The sequence below is a fragment of the Marmota marmota genome, unplaced genomic scaffold, assembly GCF_001458135.2.
Source record: "Marmota marmota marmota unplaced genomic scaffold, marMar, whole genome shotgun sequence".
Lineage (NCBI taxonomy): Eukaryota > Metazoa > Chordata > Mammalia > Rodentia > Sciuridae > Marmota > Marmota marmota.
The window spans coordinates 4,141,887-4,161,957 of record NW_025999982.1 but is presented as its reverse complement, the minus strand read 5'-3'; the positions used below and the strand labels follow the sequence as shown (position 1 = coordinate 4,161,957).

At 36.2% G+C, this 20,071-nt stretch overlaps 1 protein-coding gene and 1 long non-coding RNA gene across 4 annotated transcripts in view; one reads left to right on the top strand and one right to left on the bottom strand.

Moving 5' to 3' along the window:
- LOC125617428 overlaps positions 1-375 on the bottom strand; it is a 78,217-nt gene extending 77,842 nt beyond the window's left edge. The window contains exon 1 of the long non-coding RNA XR_007348415.1: positions 245-375. This is a non-coding gene — a long non-coding RNA (uncharacterized LOC125617428). The remainder of the gene's footprint in view (positions 1-244) is intronic.
- Srpk1 (SRSF protein kinase 1) overlaps positions 1-20,071 on the top strand; it is a 63,328-nt gene that overhangs the window by 346 nt on the left and 42,911 nt on the right. For 2 of the 3 annotated variants that reach the window (XM_015487621.2, XM_015487622.2), the window contains exon 2: positions 137-197. In XM_015487621.2, coding sequence (XP_015343107.1) covers positions 137-197 — 61 coding nt within the window. Of the gene's footprint in view, positions 1-136; positions 198-457; positions 596-20,071 lie in introns of those variants that run through there. The other variant, XM_048805190.1, reaches the window with a different exon arrangement.

Below are 20,071 nucleotides of genomic sequence, written 5' to 3'. Positions count from 1 at the left end.
GCCGCGGCGCTCGCCCCGCAGCCGCCCCTCAGACAGGCCCTGCAACCGTGCCTGGCGCCCCTGCTAGGTCTCCACCCTCACCTTGGTCGCCTCTTTTTCTCCACATTCGCCCTTCACCCATCCCTCTCTCCTGCAGTGCTTGCGCTCCAGGCCCGAAAGAAAAGGACCAAGGCCAAGAAGGACAAAGCCCAAAGGAAGTGAGTCTTGTACCCCAACGCCCCGTTCTTTGGATTTCCTCGCTCACCTCCTCTGCTCTAGTTTCGTGTCTTGAACGTGCACCGGGTTTAAGCACTCCGCGGCCCCCAACCGCATGGCCTCAGGGCTGCTTGGCGGGTCGCTCTCCGGCAACCATGTGGAAGGGAGTTTCTGTTGCGGAACGCCAGGCCTGAGCCTTAGCCGCCCCAAGCATGCTGGAAGGGCTGCTGCAGGAGGACCAGAGTCCGCTCGGCACCTCCTCCCCAAATCCACAGAGGAGTCAGAAGCTCCCCAAGTTTGGGGCCCCCTCCTGGAGCTGGTAGATCATTATCAGTCTGTCGGTGAACTCTGTCTCTTTCCTTTACTTCTCAGCGTCTAACTTGCTTCGTACGTCCGCACGGTAGGCCATCAGGAAATTCTTGAATGGATTTTTCGTATTTACTTTTGGTTCTGCCAACCACACTCTCCCTTTCCTAAAGGAGGGCATGGAGCATGCCCCTGGTTAGTCAACTTTCTGAGCCTGCAAGGCGCATCGCCTTCTTTATAGTTTGCGGGCGGATCACACAGTCGGTGTGTTACCTCTCTTCCTAAACCTGAGTCCTCGTGAAGTCCTTTTGGAGTTAATCACCTAACGTCGTTGGTGGTTCTGGTTCGGGTGTATTTCAGTGCCACGGGTCCAGTTTCATTAGCAGGATGCGTAACAGTGGATTAGACCTATTGTGGGGAACACAAAAGTTGGTCACAGCCTGGTATACACGCTCCCGGTGGATGGCTTCCGCAAGTGAGGCTTAGTCTTTTAAGAACTTTTATCTTGTATTAATGTTTAATAGCAAAGGCTTTTGGAAGTCAGCTTAGACGATCGTATGCAGAGAAAAAGTTCTAGGTCTTAATTATAGATGTGTTATTTTCTGCACCATTTCCATTTGTTTGATTTTTTTTCTTTCTTTTTTTTGGATGCTAATGTTTGGGGGAGAGCGCATAATTCTCTCTTTCAATAGAGCTAAAATAGTAGGTGACCTCACTTCTTGCTCCATTTGTATTATCTGTCTTATGAAATTTTTTCTTTTGTAAGTACTTGGTGACCAAGGCATATGTGAATTGTTTGTTTACCTTTTGACTATCTACATGAAATTCAAAACCAGTTTTTAATCCCAGATTGACTGATGGAAAAAGCAAGGAGCTAACCTACTTCTAGAATGTAGGAGAAATTTAAGTGTTACTTTTTTTCTGTTCCTTAGTTTTGTTATTCCATGTGAAACTGATAAGAATGTTATAAAATGTTAGTTTTTATTGGTGTAAGGAGGTGGAGATTATCATTCACTTTTATTTTTTTTTTTTAAAGAAATTCTTGTCTCTCAGGCCTTCTCTCTTTAACACTCATGCTATTTAGAATTTAATCTTGATAATTGGTCTGAATTATACTGTATTTGGGAGGTGAGTGTATATTGTTGACCATATAACTTTATAAAAACATCAGGTATTTGTTACTTTGGATTATCTGTATCAACCATGTGCTTTATTTGTAAAGCCTAGTTTGTATGTTGTTACTCTTCACTGTTATGGGTAACCTAGAGTTATTTCTGTTCTTAATTATTTCCATACTGGGACTCTTTTGCAGATATGAATTATAGATAATCCAGTAGTTATTTTACTGAATATTATGTTTTATACAACTTTGACTTCTGAAACTATAAGAATTGCCCCCATTTACTTATACTCTCAAAAATGCTTTATTTTTGTCTTCTATTAGTAAGTTTTTCTTTATAGTTTTACCTCTCTTTCCCTTCTTGTTTCTCCAGCCTTCTTTTAAGTAGCTGAAATTTCTAATTAAAGTTTGTTAGATTATTGTGTCAGAAGTTCAAGCCCCACCTGACTCAGGTAACTTGACTCTGTTCAGTCACTCCTGACTACACTCCTGACAACTTTAGTTGTTTACAAATACTTGCAGATTAGTCAGGAAAAAGTTCTGAGGAAGAAACATGCCATGGAGTTTGGACTTGGACTTAGAAGATCTGGTTTTGAATTCTGATTTTGCTGCTTTTTAGCAATCTGACCTTGGACAAGTTTGTTAAGGAAACAGTCTTATATACTGTTATGATTGGTGGCTCAGTCACAATGAAAACTGGTCAGGTCCTATAGGTTACAAAAAAACCAAGCATTCATTTGTAAAATTTTAGAAGCTTTTGCAAGTATATAACAGTAACTATCATCCCTAGTAATTTAGTCATGGTAGAGTACAGGTGGAAAGGATTTCAGTCCATTGATTTCGTAGATCTTAAAAACTAGAACCCACATTATTGAGATGATATGCCTGGGGGTCATGGAGCTGGTTGCAGTTGAGTGTGGGCTCCTGCCTTTCAGCCCAGTGCTTTTTAGGGCATTTCCTTTGGGTTCTTTCACTGCCTTGAAAGGTTTGAATTTTGGGAATTGTTTTACTTGATCAATTCCTTCTTCATTTCACTTTTATAAAGTTTTTACTTACTAATATTAACTTGTTGATGATAATCTTCATTTTACTTTATAGGTAAGGAAAATGAAGTTTGTTAGATTATACCTCTAGAAAATTGTAAAACTAGGATTTGAACCCAGTTCTTGTATGTTCTATAGCCCTGGTTACTAACCTTGATATCTCCAGATGACAATTCCTTTTGATGTGGCTGAGAATAAATAAGGTAGAGGCTGAGTGAAAAGAAGTTTTTGAATAAGACACCTTGGGATATCTGGGTGTGTAGTCACTCTTTCTTGACCCATTGTTTAATATCTCTGAAAGAGCCTAATGTTCTATCTCCCTTTGAGCTTTCAGTTTTCAATATGTGTACCAATTGCTATAGGCCTTTATCTAATCATCGTAAGCTTTTATGATTTAACAGTTTATAAATGCTTTTGAAATTTTTTGATGGAACATAATTTCAGAATGGATTTCCTACCTTGTAATTTTATTGCTTAGGAAGTTAGTTTGAATAGTGATTTTTCACTTTCTTTGAAATAAAATAATGTTACAGGTTTAGTATAAATTTAGTATTAAAATTATTTGAGCTGGAGAAGATCTTTTGTTCATTTGAGCACTGGATGTGTGGATTTGGGAGGGAGATGGTAGTTTTACTTCTTAATTTTCCAAAGATATAAACTGTTATATTGAAAACTTAGAAGAAAAAAGTGCTTAAAAATTCTTAATACTTTTGTCTAATAGGAAGTAGAACCTTCATACACTTGAAATAATTTTAAAAATTAAATAGTATTGGATGCTCTTTATATTTAATAATGCACCTTGAAAATTGGTTCTGTAGTAGTTCCAAATACTTCAGCCTTACTATATTATACTAAAGTCCATATTTTTTTTTAAAATATTTTATTTACAGTTTAGTTTTCGGCAGACACAACATCTTTGTGGTGCTGAGGATCTAACCCGGGCCGCACCCATGCCAGAAGAGCGTGCTACCGCTTGAGCCACATCCCCAGCCCCTAAAGTCCATATTTTTAAAAAAATTTTTTTAGTTGTAGATGGACACAATACTTCTTTATTTTTTTATTTATTTTTATGTGGTGCTGAGGATCAAATCCAGTGCCTCACACATGCTAGACAAGTGTTCTACCACTGAGCTACAACCCCAGCCCCTAAATCCACCTTTTTCCCCCTAAATCCATCTTTTTTCTAAGTTTTAGAAAAAAGAGACATAGGAAATAATCTTGGATAGCATTGCATTAAATGGTTATACTAGTATTTATTTTGGCTCCTGTTAATAAACCTATATACTTTTTTTGTTCTGAGACAGGAGTCACTATGTTGCCCAGGTTGGTTTTGAATTCCTGGGGCTCAAGTGATTCTCCTGCCTTAGCCTCTTGAGGGTAGGTGAAACTATGGATGTGCCACTTGCACAGCTGAACATGTATATTCTTACTAAGACTTTTTGTCTTAGTAAGAATCATTGGGTATACTTTTGGAATCATTGGGTATACTTTTTCATAGTTAACATTATCCCAAATAGTTTATATAGCATTAAATATTCCACTGTGGGCTGTTTCCATTTTTCAGTTAATTCACAGCTAAGATGAATAGTCTTTTGGATAAGTCATTGCTTACATCAGTGATAATTTTTTAGGATAAATTCTTAGAATTACTAGAATGAGGGACTGGGGATGTGGCTCAAGCAGTAGCGCGCTCACCTGGCATGTGTGCGGCCTGGGTTTGATCCTGAGCACCACATACAAACAAAGATGTTGTGTCTGCTGAGAACTAAAAAATAAATATTAAAAAAATTCTCTCTCTCTCTCACTCTCTTTAAAAAAAAAAAAAAGAAAAAGAATTACTAGAATGAACATTTTAAAGGTTTTTAATTCATATTGTCAAAAGTTTTCTCCAGCCGGTGTGGTGGCTGATGCCTGTAATCCCAGAAGCTCAGGAGGCTGAGGCAGGAGGATGGTGAATTCAAAGCCAGCCCCAGCAATTTAGCAGGATCCTAAGCAATTTAGAGAGATCTTGTCTCAAAAAGAGCTGGGGATGTTGCTCAGTGGTTAAGCACCCCTGGGCCCTTTGTGGGGGGGGAGGGCAAGTTTTTTCCAGAAAGGTTTAATCAGTTTAACTCCTGTTCATTATAGTTTAACATATCCTAATCACTATTTTTCACCCTTGGAATACAAAATGGAGGATGGAGGAGAATTCCTGCTGCCTCTGAGTTTAGTGGGAGGGGAGACAGAATAACAATAGACATAGTGCTGAGTAAATTACATAGTGATGTGGTGGGAAAGAGGATTGAGAAATGGGGGATTAGGTTGCAAAATCGCAGGGGGTTTTGTTTGTTTTGTGGTACCATTGAGCTATAATTCAAGCCATTCTTATTTTGAAACTGGGTCTCACTAAGTTGTTTAGGCTGGCCTTGAATATGCTATCATTCTGCCTCAGCCTCCTGAGTAATTGGGATTACAGGCCTTTGTCCCAAGTAAATAGTAAAATGAAGGCCATAGAGAGATTTGAAGGACTGCTTTAGGCAGAACAGTGGAAGTAGAAGTGTTCTTGGGTTTGCTACTTAGAAACTACTCGCAACCAGAAAGAACTTGAAAAAAATCTTTCCAAATGTGGCAATCTGTAAATCATCTTGTTTTTAATTTGTTTTGTCTACCCTCATCCTATCTCTTTTTTCTTTTTTTGGTGCTGATGATCAATCCCAGGGTCTCACAGTTGCCAGGCAACTGCTCTACCACTTATCTATATCCCCAGTCCTTTTTATTTTGAGATAGGGTCTCACACAGTTGCCCAGACTTGCCTTCAACTTGAGATCTTTCTGCATGAGCCCTCCAAGTGCATGGGTTTGCAGGTATATGCCACTGTGCCTGGTGGCTCATTTTTTAATTTTGGGTTATTGGTCCTGTTTCTTTATTAGGACTATCTCCTTTGTTACATGGCATGGTTGTATTTCTCATCTTGTTACTGATTTTTTTTAGATTTCGTTTATAGTGTTTTTTTTAGTGGGAGGCCACTGGGGTTTGAATTCAGGGGCACTCGACCACTGAGCCACATCCCTAGCCCTATTTTGTATTTTAATTAGAGACAGGGTCTGACTGAATTGCTTAGCACACCTTGCTTTTTGCTGAGGCTGGCTTTGAACTCAGAGATCCTCCTGCCTCAGCCTCCTGAGTCACTGGGATTATAGGTGTGCACCACCACACCTAGCTCTTTTGTTTTTTTATTTTCAAAATTTCCAATATCAACTGTTATCTTTCTTTAAAAGTTGCATTTTAATTGTGTGATTTTTTTAATTGTATTTAAATATGTACTTACAAATTGCATTTCAAGAACTCTTGTCAGATATATTTTCTTTTATTCTTCCTCAGTAAATGTATATCTTAGCAAATTTTATATTTATGTTTCTACTGCAGTGAGGTTCAGGCTTGCCAAATTACTCGAAACCTACAACTTATTAAAGTGCTAAAGTTCATAGGCATTCCCTTGTTAAAAGTGAAGAAAAGAGAGATGAACTAGAATCAATTTAGACATTATAGAGTAACTGGCAGTCCTCTGCCCTGACCTTAGGTAGCTATTTGCCCAAACTCCCCAACTTTTCTCTACCACTAATGCTGGTTTGGGGACTAAATTTATTATTATTATTATTATTATTATTATTATTGAGACTGAGAAATACTACTTTACTTTCACTTATTAATTACTGAGAATTGTGAATAGTCATCATTACACAGAGTATAATGTGAATATTACAAAGCATAATAATAAAATAATAAAAATAATACTCTTTCAAAAATTGGGACATTGTCACAAGAATTGGTAGGAAGAGTAATTTGGCAGAAGTTAATAAATACTAGAATTCCATAAATCAGTCAATCAATAAATGTTATCATGCATTTTTTTAGCATGGTTTATTCATTTATTTCTATTAATTTTTTTAAACAAACACATATAGAACACTTACTAAGTGTCAGGCAGCCTGCAAACATTTCACTGAATTATCACAAATTATCATTTATTGTGACTGTTATTCTCTACATTTTACAAAGAAGTAAACAGGCATGGAGAAAGCTGTAGAGCAATGCTCCATAGCATGAGTTAGAGCCACCATTTGAGTCTGTTTATGAGAACCCAGACTTTTCACACTGTCTTGTCTGCCTCATTGTCTCAGACTACAAACTTGGTCTTTTGTCTGGAATACCTAAATTTATTTTTGTATTGTCTAAATTTATTTTTATATTTTTTGGTGCTGGTGATTTTGCAACCTAATCCCCACTTCTCAATCCACCAAAATGGTAGTATTTTAATGCTTCTCTCAATGTAGTTGATGCTAAGGAAGTAAGAAAATTCAGATACATGAGAGGGGATTTTAGAATTCTTCTCTTCCAGGTGCTATGTAATAATGTTTTTATTAAGTAGAAGTGTGTATATATATTTGTAATCTTATAGAGATTGTTTTTCTATTGAATTTAAGATGCTTTCAGTTTTAAAAGACAGCATTTTATGTACTGCTAAGAAAAAATGCTATCAATTAATCTGACATAGCATTAATAATAAGATGTGTTTTAATTTCAGAGATGTGAAATAATGGAAGTAATCCAGTCAGTGTTGTTTCATCTGCATCTTCTTTCCTTCCTAATTTCCTGTTTCTTATTTTAAAGCAAATCCCAGACACCATAAGATATGGACTCTTAATTTTTAAAGACAACTTTAATACTAATAATCACACCTTAGAATTTTTAAAAACAAATCCTTGCTGAGTCCCCTGCTAATTTTGTTTGTATACTTCTTATTTTATTCATTTATTTTTATGTGGTACTGAGGATCAAACCCAGGGCCTCACATGTGTGAGGCCAGTGCTTTACTGCTGAGCCACAACCTCAGCCCCATCCCAGCCCTTTTTTATGTTGTTTTTAGAGATAGGGTCTCCCTGAATTGCTAAGTGCCTTGCCAAGTTGCTGAGGCTGGCTTTGAACTGGCAGTCCTCTCACTTCAACCTCCCAAGCTGCTGGGATTGCAGACATGCGCCACCAGTTTCCATTGTCTTTTAATCTATGTGTTCTCTGTGGTTCTTTTCCTTGCTAATTGGTTTCTCTTAATCTACAGGTTCTCTGTAGTTCTTTTCCTTGCTAATTTGTTTTGGCTAGATTGCTTCATATATGATATTATAGTCTATCAGGAAGCATCTACTGTCTGAATTTATCTTTTGTGTGATGTTAATGGCCGTTGATCATTGCTTAGATTCATTAATTAGTGTTTCAAAATGATAATATTCTATTCCTTAATTTATTAATATAAAGAGAAACTTTACCTCATTCCTTTGGTTACCCAGAAGAACAATTTGTTATTGGTTTCCCTGCATCCTCAAAATGACCAATAAAAATTAATTTGATTGTAAACCATGGCTCAATCCTTTGAACTTAAGTTTTTTCCTACAGTTTTATGGAGGTATAATTTACATATTACAAAACCCATATAAAACATGCAGTTTAATGGTTTTTAGTGTATTTCCGGGCTTGTATCATAATTTTAAGATTAGAATGTTTTCATTGCCCCCAAAAGAAACCTTGTACCTATTAGTAATCATTTTCCATACCTGTCCCCACCCCATTCTGTCCTGCATCCAACGCTAGGCAACTACTAATCTACTTTCTGTCTCTCTGAATTTGCCTACTTGGGACATTTCATGTAATGGAATCATATATAATAGGTGGTCTTTTGTGACTGGCTTCTTTTACTTGGCATTTAAAAAAAATATTTATGTTTTGCATGTGTAGCTGTTATTTTTATTTAGCCAGTTTAGAGTATCTTCAGGATGAGTCCTGAGTCCTTTAGACTCAACCGGAGGCATCTTTGATAGTTTTTTTGCTGCCTGTTATGAAAGTAAATTCAGATTTACTTTGTATATTTTCTTCCCCAGAACATAGAAGAGCCTGTTTTCTAATAATCTTTTAGTGAGAAGGGCGTTTGGAGATCACAGCTTGGGAGTTTATTCCTGTTGAGCTTATCATCATTTCTAGGCTTTTTGTGATTATAGCTGGGAAATAAGTTGTTTTTTTTCTTAACTGTTTTGATTTTACATCTCTTTCTTCCTTTATCCGATGCTTGAAAGCCCAGTTCTCAACAGCACCAGTGTGATTACATATTTTTTTTCCCACAATATATACCTAACAGTCTAGAATGACAATGCCAGCACTGACATTAACAACATGATGTAGAGTTATATTGCTGAGTTTTATAATTACCTGGATTCATTCCTTGCTGGGTAATTATGTTACAACCTGATTACCCAGATTCATATATTTTTGTTTTCATTTTACATTATCTTTGGCTTCTTTAAGATTCCAAATCTTACAGAATTATTTGTGTTTATCTGTATTGATAACTTAAAATGAATATCATGATTTTATGATTGTGTTGGTTTTTTTTTCAGAGTATGGCTAATAAAACATGCTGTAAGACAAAAGGGAATGGTGGTTGTTAGAATGTGTGGAATGGGCTTCCTCCTTTATATCTGAAGAAAGATGTCTTAGCTCCTGCTGCTTATTCTGTGAAAAAAATGAGTCTAGTGTTACCATTTCTTAAGAGAAATTGTTTGAGAGAAGCTGAAAATCTTTATGTAATTCTCCAGATTGTTTAGTGTTTACAATTTTGGGGCAGGAGTTTACCAGAGATTGAACCCAGGAGTGCTTAATTACTGAGCCCATCGCAGACCATTTTTATATTTTACACAGTCTCACTAAATTGCTAATGCTGGTTTTGAACTTGTGATCCTCCTGCCTCAGCCTCCTGAGCCATTGGGTTTACAGTCATGTACCACCACACCCAGCTAGTGTTCACAATTTTTTAAAAACCCCTTGTAAACAGTGTGGGGACAAGATTTGTTTATAGCCAATGGTTTGTAACCTTAGAGTCTTTGGGTGAAAGTTAGGCATTAATAGACCTGTCTAAAGCAACCTCTCCCAAAGAGATAGTAGTAAGCATTGTTGTGGAGGATCCCTGTAGTTCTTTGAGTCTTTAACTTGATAATTTTTGTAAATTTGATAAAGACCCACAAGATCAGTTGTGAAAGACCATAGTATCCAGTTTAACAAGGAATGATTTCAGAAAGTTATAAGAAGCCACAAAATAATTTAAATATGCTTTGTTCATTTTTGGAGAAGTATTGTAGCAAAATATTCCTTCTGGATACAAAAGTCAATTGGCAGGAGCTAGATAATAGAAATCATGTTTATTTTTTTCCATGGTGTGCCTTCATTTGTATAGATGAAGATTAAGTTCACATATAATTTGCTATTAGGTAACATTTCCTGGTGATTTAAATGCTTAAATAATGTTGAAGATTACATATATATAAAATGATAACATTTTATATATATTTTTAGCTATGTATGTTGTGAATAAACATCAATGCATGGAGATGATTTACCATAAAATTAGTGTTAGTACCATAAAATATTATGCTGGTAACCCTTATTATTTAATTTACTCAAAATTCTGAATCCTTTTTTTAAAGCATTTTAAAGAAGTCTGCCAGTCCTTTTGGGGGTGATCTTTTGTTTCCTGGAATAGTAGAGTAGCCTTATTCTTTTTGTTTTGTAGTGCTGGCTTGTTTTATAACTGATAATAAATGTGCCTTATGGACAACCATCTTGTTTACTTTTTTATTTTTTTTTTGGTAATGGAAATAGAACATATGGGCTTTATCACTGAGTATCACTGAGCTACAGCTTCACCAGTGATGTTTGTTTTGTTTTTGAGTTGGGGTCTTGCTAAAATGCTGAAGCTGACCATCCTTTTTTTTTTATATTATTTTTTAATTATAGGTGGACACAATGTCTTTATTTTGCTTTATGTGGTGCTGAGTTTAGAACCCAGTGCCTCACGTATGCTAGGTGAACACTTTACCTCTGAGCCACAACCTCAGCCCAAGCTGACCATCCTTCTACTAGAAGCCTCCCAAATTCCTGGGACTACGGGAGTACACCATTGTGCCCAGCCTTGTGTACTTTGCTTTTAATTGTGGTGTTGCTCTTCAGCTATGGCAGTTTTCGAATGTCAAAATTTGATCAAAATGCCAGGTTCTCTCCCTCTGGCTGCATATGAATTTGGTGGTAATCTTTCTTTTGTGAGTTCTTATGGCTTTGAGAGTAGAGTTAACAGGAATTGTATTTTGCCTTTTTTTTTTTTTTTTTTTTTTTAACTAGTATGGAGAAAGGTAACCCATGCTTATGTTTCTAGGTGGAAGGGCAATAAAGACATACGTTCTTATGCTATTTACCAAAAAGAGCTTGTCCTTTTGACACATAGTCTCAAGTTCCAACCTGCCTCTAATACCATTGTTAGTTGAACTTGAACAGTATCTTATTGTCATGAGTTACCTTTAGTTGTTGATGGCAAGGTTCTGAGGATGAAATGCATGTTAAGTGCCGAGCTGAAGTAAAATGCTCCCTTCCTCATGCTTTTTGTTCCTTACTTAAATGGGTTTACCTTTGGCTTTGGGTAAATTAGGTAACCCATGCTTATGTAGGTGGAGATGATACCTTTATTTTGTTTATCTATTTTTATGGGGTTCTGAGAGGATTGAACCCAGCACTTCACACATGAGAGGCAAGCGAGCGCTCTACCGTTGAGCCATAACCCAGCCCCTACCTTTGGCTTTATGTGATGTTTCTTATTACTATTCATGTATCAAACTCATCTGTTGGTATTCTACAGATGTATATCAGGTCTGAAACCAGATATGGATTATATTTAATTATTTATATACATAATACTTGATAAATTTTAATTTTGATATTGCCAAACCCTAGCTTCAGTTCCAGGATTTTTTTTCCTTGCAATATTGGGAATTGAACCCAAGGAGCACTCTACTATTGAGCTACATTCCCAGTCCTTTTATTTTTTGAGACAGAGTCTTGCCAAGTTGCACAGGCTAGCCTCAAGCTTGTTAGCTTCCTGCCTCAGCCTCCTGAGTAGCTGGGATTTCAGGTATGTGCCCATAGGAGCCTGGCCAGTTCCAGAATTTCTCAGTTGAGAAACTTAGATTACTTGAAGATGTTTCAGAAGTTAAGTTCAGATAAATTTAGATACAAAAAGGATTATGTCAGTTTGCAGAAGAAAGTATCTTTCAGGAAAATATATATGGAAAAAGTAGTGGGAGAAATTTAGCATTTATTGAATTTCATCATGTGTGGGTGCTAGAACTAAAATAGCATCTCATTAAATCTTTGCATCAGTTTTGAGTGTGATACTCTAGATGGGATATAAAGATGACTAGAATATAGCCAACCCCTCCTCAAGGTGCTTTTGATTTCTTAAAGGAAGTAAATATACAAATAGGATTTTCTTTGGTTTGCCATAACAAGCTACCACAAACTGGATGGCTTAAATAACAAATTCATTATCTAACAGTTCTGAAGGCTAGAAGTCTAAAAATCAAGATGTCAGCAAGATAGGTTCCTTCTGGGAACTGTGAGGGAGAATTGACTTTTTTTAAAAAAAAATATATATATATATGTTTTGGTTGTAGATGGGCACAATACTTTTATTTATTTATCTTTATGTAGTGCTGAGGACCGAACCCAGTGCCTCACCCATGCTAGGTGAGTGCTCTACCACTGAGCCACAACCCCAGCCCAGAATTGACCTCTTTTCCTTTCCTTTACTTGGTCATCTCCTTGGGTCCAAAATTTTCATTTTTTTATAAGGATACCAGTCATAGTAAATAAGGCCTCATCCTAATAATTTTAATTTCATATTTGGATTCTGTATCTAAATAAGATCACAGTTTTAAATACTGGAGGTTAGGACTGCAACATCTTATAATCCATAACTAACCAACCCTAGAAGATACTTCTCAGTATTAGGAAATCCTACTGTTCCCCATCCCCTAAAGAAAAAAGAAAAGACTGAAGTTTACATGTAAGTAAACTAAAATTTCTAAAAAGTTATTTTCTTTTTGTTTTTATTTGTGCTTTTTAGTTATACATGATAGTAGAATGTATTTTGTCATATTATACATACATGGAGAATAGCTTCCATTCATGTGGTTGTACATGATGTAGAGTTACACTGGTTGTGTGTTCATATATGAACATAGGAAAATCATGTCTGGTTCATTCTCTAAGTGTTATTTTCTAGTGAGTTTTCAGTTTATCTTTTTTTTATTCATTTGTATTTTTTTATTGGTACATTTCAATTGTATGTTACAGTGGGCTTTGTTGTTACATATTTGTACATGCACATAGTTTGGTCAGTTGTATTCCCTAACACCTCCTTTTCCCCTCCTTTTAGTGTGTCTTTTATCTAAGTTACTTTTAAGATTCAAAATATCTTCAAATCAGTTCTTCCTTATGATTTTCAGTTTTATTTTTAGAACCTCCGTTTTTGAATCATTCCATATTAAACTCTAGCATCTTTCATTTTCTTACCCAAATGTCACAACCCTATTTAAAATAGCGTGAGCCGGGTTCTGTGACACATGCCTGTAATCCCAGTGACTTGGGAGGCTGAGGCAGGAGGTCCAAAAGTTCAAGGCCCTCAGCAATTTAGCGAGACCCTGTCTCGAAGTTTTTTTTTTGTTGTTTTTTTTTAAGTGGATGTGGGAAGGACAGAGGCTGGGCATGTGGCCCAGTGATTTAGTGCCCCTGAATTCAATCCCTGGTACCAAATAATAAAATAGTATGAGCACACTCTGCCCTTATATTAATTTTTCTCTAGCCTTTTTCATAGCCTGATTGTTACAGAACATGTATTTCCTGGAGAGACAATATTGAGTTATGATTCTGATATCCCAGCTTTTACTGTTCACCATCTGAAATTCAAGATAGTTTTAGATAAAATAGGCCTTTTTTGTCCCCTCATGCTAGAACATAAACAAAATGAAGGCAGGAACATTTTTTACTTATACCTGTATTTTCAGTGATTAGAAAAGTACCTAGCAGACTCAGTAAAAATAGGTTGTAAATGAACAAATATTTGCTTTTTCCCTTATTTCCTATACACATTGCTAAAATTTGTGTTCAGGCACAAATTTAAGCACAGGATTAGCATATCCTCACAAATCCTTATGAGAGGGTAGGTATTATTCCTGCCCTCGTTTTACACATGAGGCAGCTGAAACACTGAGAACTTCTTTCACTAGTAGTTTATCCAAAGTCATGGAGCTCTTCTGGTAAACTACAGAGCCAGGATCAAACACAAGTCTTCTAATTGCAGAGACCTTGGCTATAACTTCAGTACCACTTCTGCACTGTCTCCTGCATCTTTGCTTTCCAGTACTGCTATATTTTACCAAACCTTCCCAAGGAATCTTTCTAAAGCACTTCTTTTGTAGGGTCACTCTGACACCATTTATTCTAGTTCCATTAGGGAAGTAGTTGGAGGTAAAGGTGTAATGGGCTTCAAGTGAAGAATGATGAGTAATAACTAAAGGTGAAAGAAAAATGCCTGGTATGTTCTAGACATTTCGGTATGGTAGTGAGCAAAGAAAAGTTGGCTTTGTGAAGCTTACATTCTGTGTGATTGTGGGGAAGAAGACAATAAAATGTCAAGTGTTGGAGAAAATTAGCAGAGTAAGGAAATGTCAGGGAGCCTGTGACAAAGAGAGATGTTTAAACAGAAGGTCAGCCAAATTATCTGAAAAGGTGTGACACTAACAAAGACCTGAGGAGATAAAAGAGATGGGGTTGGAGGGAAATGAAAAGTCCAGATCAAGTAAGACATTAGGGTCTTTGTGGGGGGAAAAATATATTTTGAGGGTAGTGGTTGTCTAATATTTGTGCTTTATTAAGTATTATCAGTTTTGTTTTTATTTTAAGTATAATGGAGTCTAAAAGCCTGCTTCCTGTGAAAACAGGGCTTCTGGGATTAGGAGATGACAAACAGTGCCTTCTACTGGATCTTATCATAAATGTAGATAGTAAGCTTTCCAGAAAATAAACAGGCTCTACAAAGTGAGTTGCTAGCTGAGTCCTATAAATGGAAAATGTGGGTGCCTGGAAAAAAACCTTAGAAATATTCAAGTTCAAGTTAAAAACATCATGTTCCTTTACCCCCATATGTATTTCATGTATTCTCTTAGACATTCATTTACATAACCACATTATAATTACATTAATACAGTATTATTATTTAATCCAGGTCATATTTATATTTTGTCAGTTTTGTCCCAATGCCATTGATAGAAAAAAAAACCTTTTAATTTTTTTCTGGTCCAGTGTCCAATCCAAGATCTCATATTTCATTTAGTTTGTATGTCTCTAAATCTAGAACAGTCTAGGGTTTTTTTTGTTTGTTTTTTTTTTTTTTTTGGTGTGGGGATTGAACTCAGGGACACTCAACCACAGAGCCATATCCCTAGCCCTATTTTGTATTTTATTTAGACACAGGGTCTCACTGAATTGCTTAGCACCTCACTTTTGCTGGGGCAGGCTTTGAACTCACGATCCTCCTGCCTCAGCCTCCCGAGCCGCTGGGATTACAGGTACATGCCACCATGCCCAGCTCTAGAATAGTTTTGTAGCCTGCCTCCTTTGTTTTTCCTGACATTGTCATTTTTAAAGAATACAAACTATTAATAGAATGTTCCTCAGTTTGGGTTTTTGTGTTTCCGTATGATCCAGGTTGTGATGTATGATATTGCCTAATTAATTGCATTTTCCTTGATGCATCACACCACTTAGAAGCACATACCTAGTATTGGTGGTGTTATCTTTGATCACTTAGTTAACATAGTACCTCAAAATGGGGATTATTTAATACTTACATTTTCCCACATGATTATGATCAGCATTCAGTTATTGGAAGGAACTTTGGCTTTTCACCATTAATTTATTTTTCATCATAGTCACCGTCATTGGTATGAGTTTATGGAAGTTATTGTATTCAAAGAGTTTTAATCCATTATACTCATTTTGATGCTCATTCATTTAGCTATTTAAAATCCCTTCAAGTTAACTCCTTGTCCTTTTTGTCATGCCTCCTTCATTTTTTGAGTACTTCTATACTTTCTGGCACAGCAAGATGGTCTAGGTTCATTTTTTTGTTGTTTTTGTGGATGAACCTTTATTTTTATTTATTTATTTATTTTTAGAGAGAGAGAGAGAGAGAATTTTAATATTTATTTTTTAGTTCTCGGCGAACACAACATCATTGTTTGTATGTGGTGCTGGGGATCGCACTCATGCCAGGCGAGCGTGCTGTCGCTTGAGCCACATCCCCAGCCCTATTTTTATTTATTTTTATGTTGTACTAACAACTGAACCCAGTGTCTCACATGCTAGGCAAGCGCTCTACACTGAACCACAACCCCAGGCTAGGTTCATCTTGTACTTTGCCTGCCTCAACCCTGGGATCAGTCATTTCCTTGAAGAGCCTTGCTTTCTTATAGAGGAGACTTGTATTGAGAAAACAAGATTCAGGCATGGTTTTAGTTAGAATTTTATGTTGGTATAGCAGTAGATTTTTGTGCATCCGATTTTTTTTTATCCAATGAAAATCTTAGAAGGCAGAATCTGTGATAATTATTCTTAGGTTCGTTCCTTGGTATTGTTCTATACTGAATGGGCTACAAGAACAATGCTAAGCAATGTTGTAGTGAAGCTCCATATTTACATTTTTAACAACAATCTTATTGTGGAATGTGAGATTAGTAAGTAATCTAAATAGTTGAATACATGAAGATATTTACTGCTTTGGAAGATTCAGGTTTAATAAGTTGTTTCTAAATCTATAAATCTCGCATTACACTAACAATATTTTGTAAAGAACCAAAGCAGATTCCAGACAGTATGAAAAAATTAAAATGTAGCCAGGCACAGTGCCTCATGCCTATAATCCCATCTACTCAGAAGGCTGAGTTCAAGGCCAACCTGACAACATAGTGAGATCCTGTCTCTGGAGTAGAGGTGGGCAAACAAAACATTCTGGAAAAATGTAATAATAAGGATGGTGGTGTAAATCTGCCCTACCAAATATTGAAATATGAAGTTCTAATAATTAAAATTGATTGGTTTTTAACCTTGAATAGCCAAAATAGTGAAACAGAATAGAGGATCCAGAAAGAGAACCCAATGCATGGGAGTTTAGTGCTATTAAGGTTATGTATTCAGATGAATAGAGAAAATCTACTGAGTTCAAAACTTCTTTGTAGGGTTGTTTTGTTTTGTTTTGTTTTTCTTTGTACCAAAGATTGAATTCAGGGCCACTTGACCACTGCGGCACATCCCCAGCTCTATTTTGTATTTTATTTAGAGACAGAGTCTGACTGAGTTGCTTAGCACCTCACTTTTTACTGAGGCTGGCTTTGAACTTGTGATCCTCCTGCCTCAGCCTCCTGAGCCACTGGGATTACATGCGTGCAGCTTCTTTGTAGTTCAAGTCTTCAGGATATATCCCACTTAAGGGTTAACAGGGTACTTTGTCCAAGATGAATTGAATTATTTTTTTCATCTGCATTTAATTTTAGAGTTTGCTTTTCCCATTGTTTTTTTCTTTATTTAGTAATCAAAACATTTATATTTTTTTCAATAAGTCCTCCCTATCCTCATCCTAATCCTACACAGTGCCTAAAGGTAACCATTTCATTCATTTCTGATATCATTTTTGCATGAAAATAAGCAAGTATAAATGTTGTTTTTCCATCTTTCTTCAGTTATTATGTAGGAAGCATACTATATGTACATTATTTTGCACTGTGTATGTGTGTATTTTCCCTTAACAATATACCAGTACATCCTGAAATCCTGTCATAAGTTGGTTTGGTTTGGTTTTGTTTTTGGTACTGGGGATTGAACCCAGAGGCACTTAACTACTGTAACTACTGAGGCACATCCTCGGCCCCTTTTTCGTCTTTTCTCTCCCCCCCCCCTTTTTAATTTGAAACAGCATCTCCCCAAGTTACTTAGGGCCTTTCTGAAGCTGGCTTTGAACTTATAGTCCTCCTGCCTCAGCCTCCTGAGCTGTTGGGATGCATGCACCCCTGCACCTGGTTTCATGAGTTATTAAAGATCTTTTTTTGTGGATTTCTAGCTATTTTCAAGTTCTTATTTTTAATAGAGACCCCAACAGGAAATGGTAGTTGATACATATGTCTTGTGTGTTAACGATATAAGAGAAGTGACTGAGAGTACAGCCATATGTAAAGAAATGACCTGTTTACTTCATGTTTTAGCTTTCAGTAAATATTTAAGATATAATATTGTGGGATTTCTATAATTTTCTGTGAAGAGCTTTAGCCAACATTTTTATTTGATACAACTACCAGTGTATAGTCACCTTGAATTTATAGGACTTTTACCATTCTTTGAAATTCCATTTCTCTTTACCAGGTTTGCAAAGTTCAAAAAGTTAATATTTGAAATTGAAAAGGAAGTGGTTCTACATTGTTAATAGAGTATAAATTGGTATAACATATGAAAGAATTTAGTGAATATGTATCAAAAAGTAAATTGCACATACCACTTGGCCGGTTTTTTTCTGAATTTGTTACATTGATATATATATATAATATTATTCATAGTAGTTGTGACATTAGAAGAAAATGGGCATGGAGAGCAAGCTATTTTTAAGAATATTTAAGAATACTTTATCATTACTAAAGTAATAATTTCTAAAATGTTACTAAGTGGAAAAGGAATACATACCTTGGACATTGTTTTGTTGTTAGCCATTGTTTAAAAGTAATTATGGAGCTGGGGCTAGGACCCAGCAATAGCATACTTGCCTAGCATGTGTGAGGCACTGGGTTCCATTCTCAACACCACATATAAATAAATAAATAAAAATAAAGGTCTAATCAACAACTAAGAAAATATTTTTTTAAAAAAAGAAATTATGTATGCATGTACACATGCACACTCTTATATACAATAGTGAATAAATTGGCTTCTGGTCCCTTTCAGAAAGGGAAAATGAGGGATTGGTAAACTGAGGTGAGAAAAAGACTTAATTTTTTAGAGTGAGCAACAATCAATCAGTCAATCAATTTTATTTATAACTCAAAGTAGTAGTTTATTTCTTCCTAATGTAAAATTCTGGGATGTAACCTTAGCTGTTACATGACTCTGCTCCCTGAAGTATCAAGGACCAAGCCTCTTTCTAGCTTGCTTCTGCCATCCTAGATTGTGGTTCTTATCCTTAAGGACCAAGGTAGCCTTTGTGTTCCCAGCATGAAAAGAAAAAGACCAATTGCTAGGGTTCCAATTGCTTCTTTAGAGTTTTCCTCTTGCTAATCATGTGGGCATAAATAGCTTAAAGAGTTTGGAAAGTAGGTTCTCTCTGGTACGGTATCCATGTGCCCAGCTTAAAAAGTTGATTACTGTGGAAAAGGGGGAGAATGAATAAGCAATCTAAAGAACTAAAATGTTCTAATAATCTCTATGATTTGAAGATTAAAGTAAATGGCAAACACATTTTAGTTCCCTAAGGTAATAAAGCTTACTGTACCTTAAAAACTCAGACATACATCAGTTTCTTAGAAATGTTGCTACTTTGAATTTACCTGAGATCATACAAGAGGATTTCAAAGTGGTTAAAGGACACTAAATTTTAGATTTAAAAAGCGATGTATAAAAATTTTCAGGTAGGTTTTATTAAAAGGACTCCCTAAGACCATAGAAACGCAGAAAAATTTGAAACTTAAGAAATTTTCCAAACTAGTTTATGAAAAATTGTTCTGTGAAGTGTCCTCCTGAAGTAGAGGTTTTGCAGGATCTTAAGCCGACTCCTATTTTTGTTCTCACTGATCTTTTAAAGAGTTCCACCTGTTGTCCTTAGGTAGGGGCTTCTTGCAAATTTAAGGGCTTTTCTCCTAGTCTGTTGCTATTATTGCTGCTTTCTTACTCCATAAGAAAATTCCTCCTCTCCTACCACTCTACATTTAGGGAACTCTTTACCTTACTTTCTAAAATTCCTTTCTCACCTTAATTACTCATTACTTTATAGCATTTTATTCTATTTGGAAATCAGCATCATTTTTCTTATTTATGGAAGAGAGGTATCAGACCTGAATGAAAGGCCTATGCACACTTTTTGTTTAGGTTGAATAGGTATGGAGCTGATCATGATGCTGATTCCGACTAAATGCCGAAAACTAAACAGTTCACTCTGCAATACCATCATCCACACTAAAAGCCTTTGTTTTCTCCAGTTTTGTTCACTTTAGAGAAAAGACAACCTTTTTTCCCCACTACAAGATAAATACCAGCCTGTCTACTGTGCAGGATAAGGTATCAACTTCATTTATACAGTCCTTCGGTTAATCTCTCTTTTAACCGTTCCTCTTCTTAAACTCTAATGCCATCATGCCTATACTTTGAGTTTTATCAGGCAACATAAGTTGGTGGTCTCTCTCCTCTACTACAGTCTATACTTTTCTGTTTTGGAGACTGGGTCTTGCTGTGTGCCCCAGTTGCT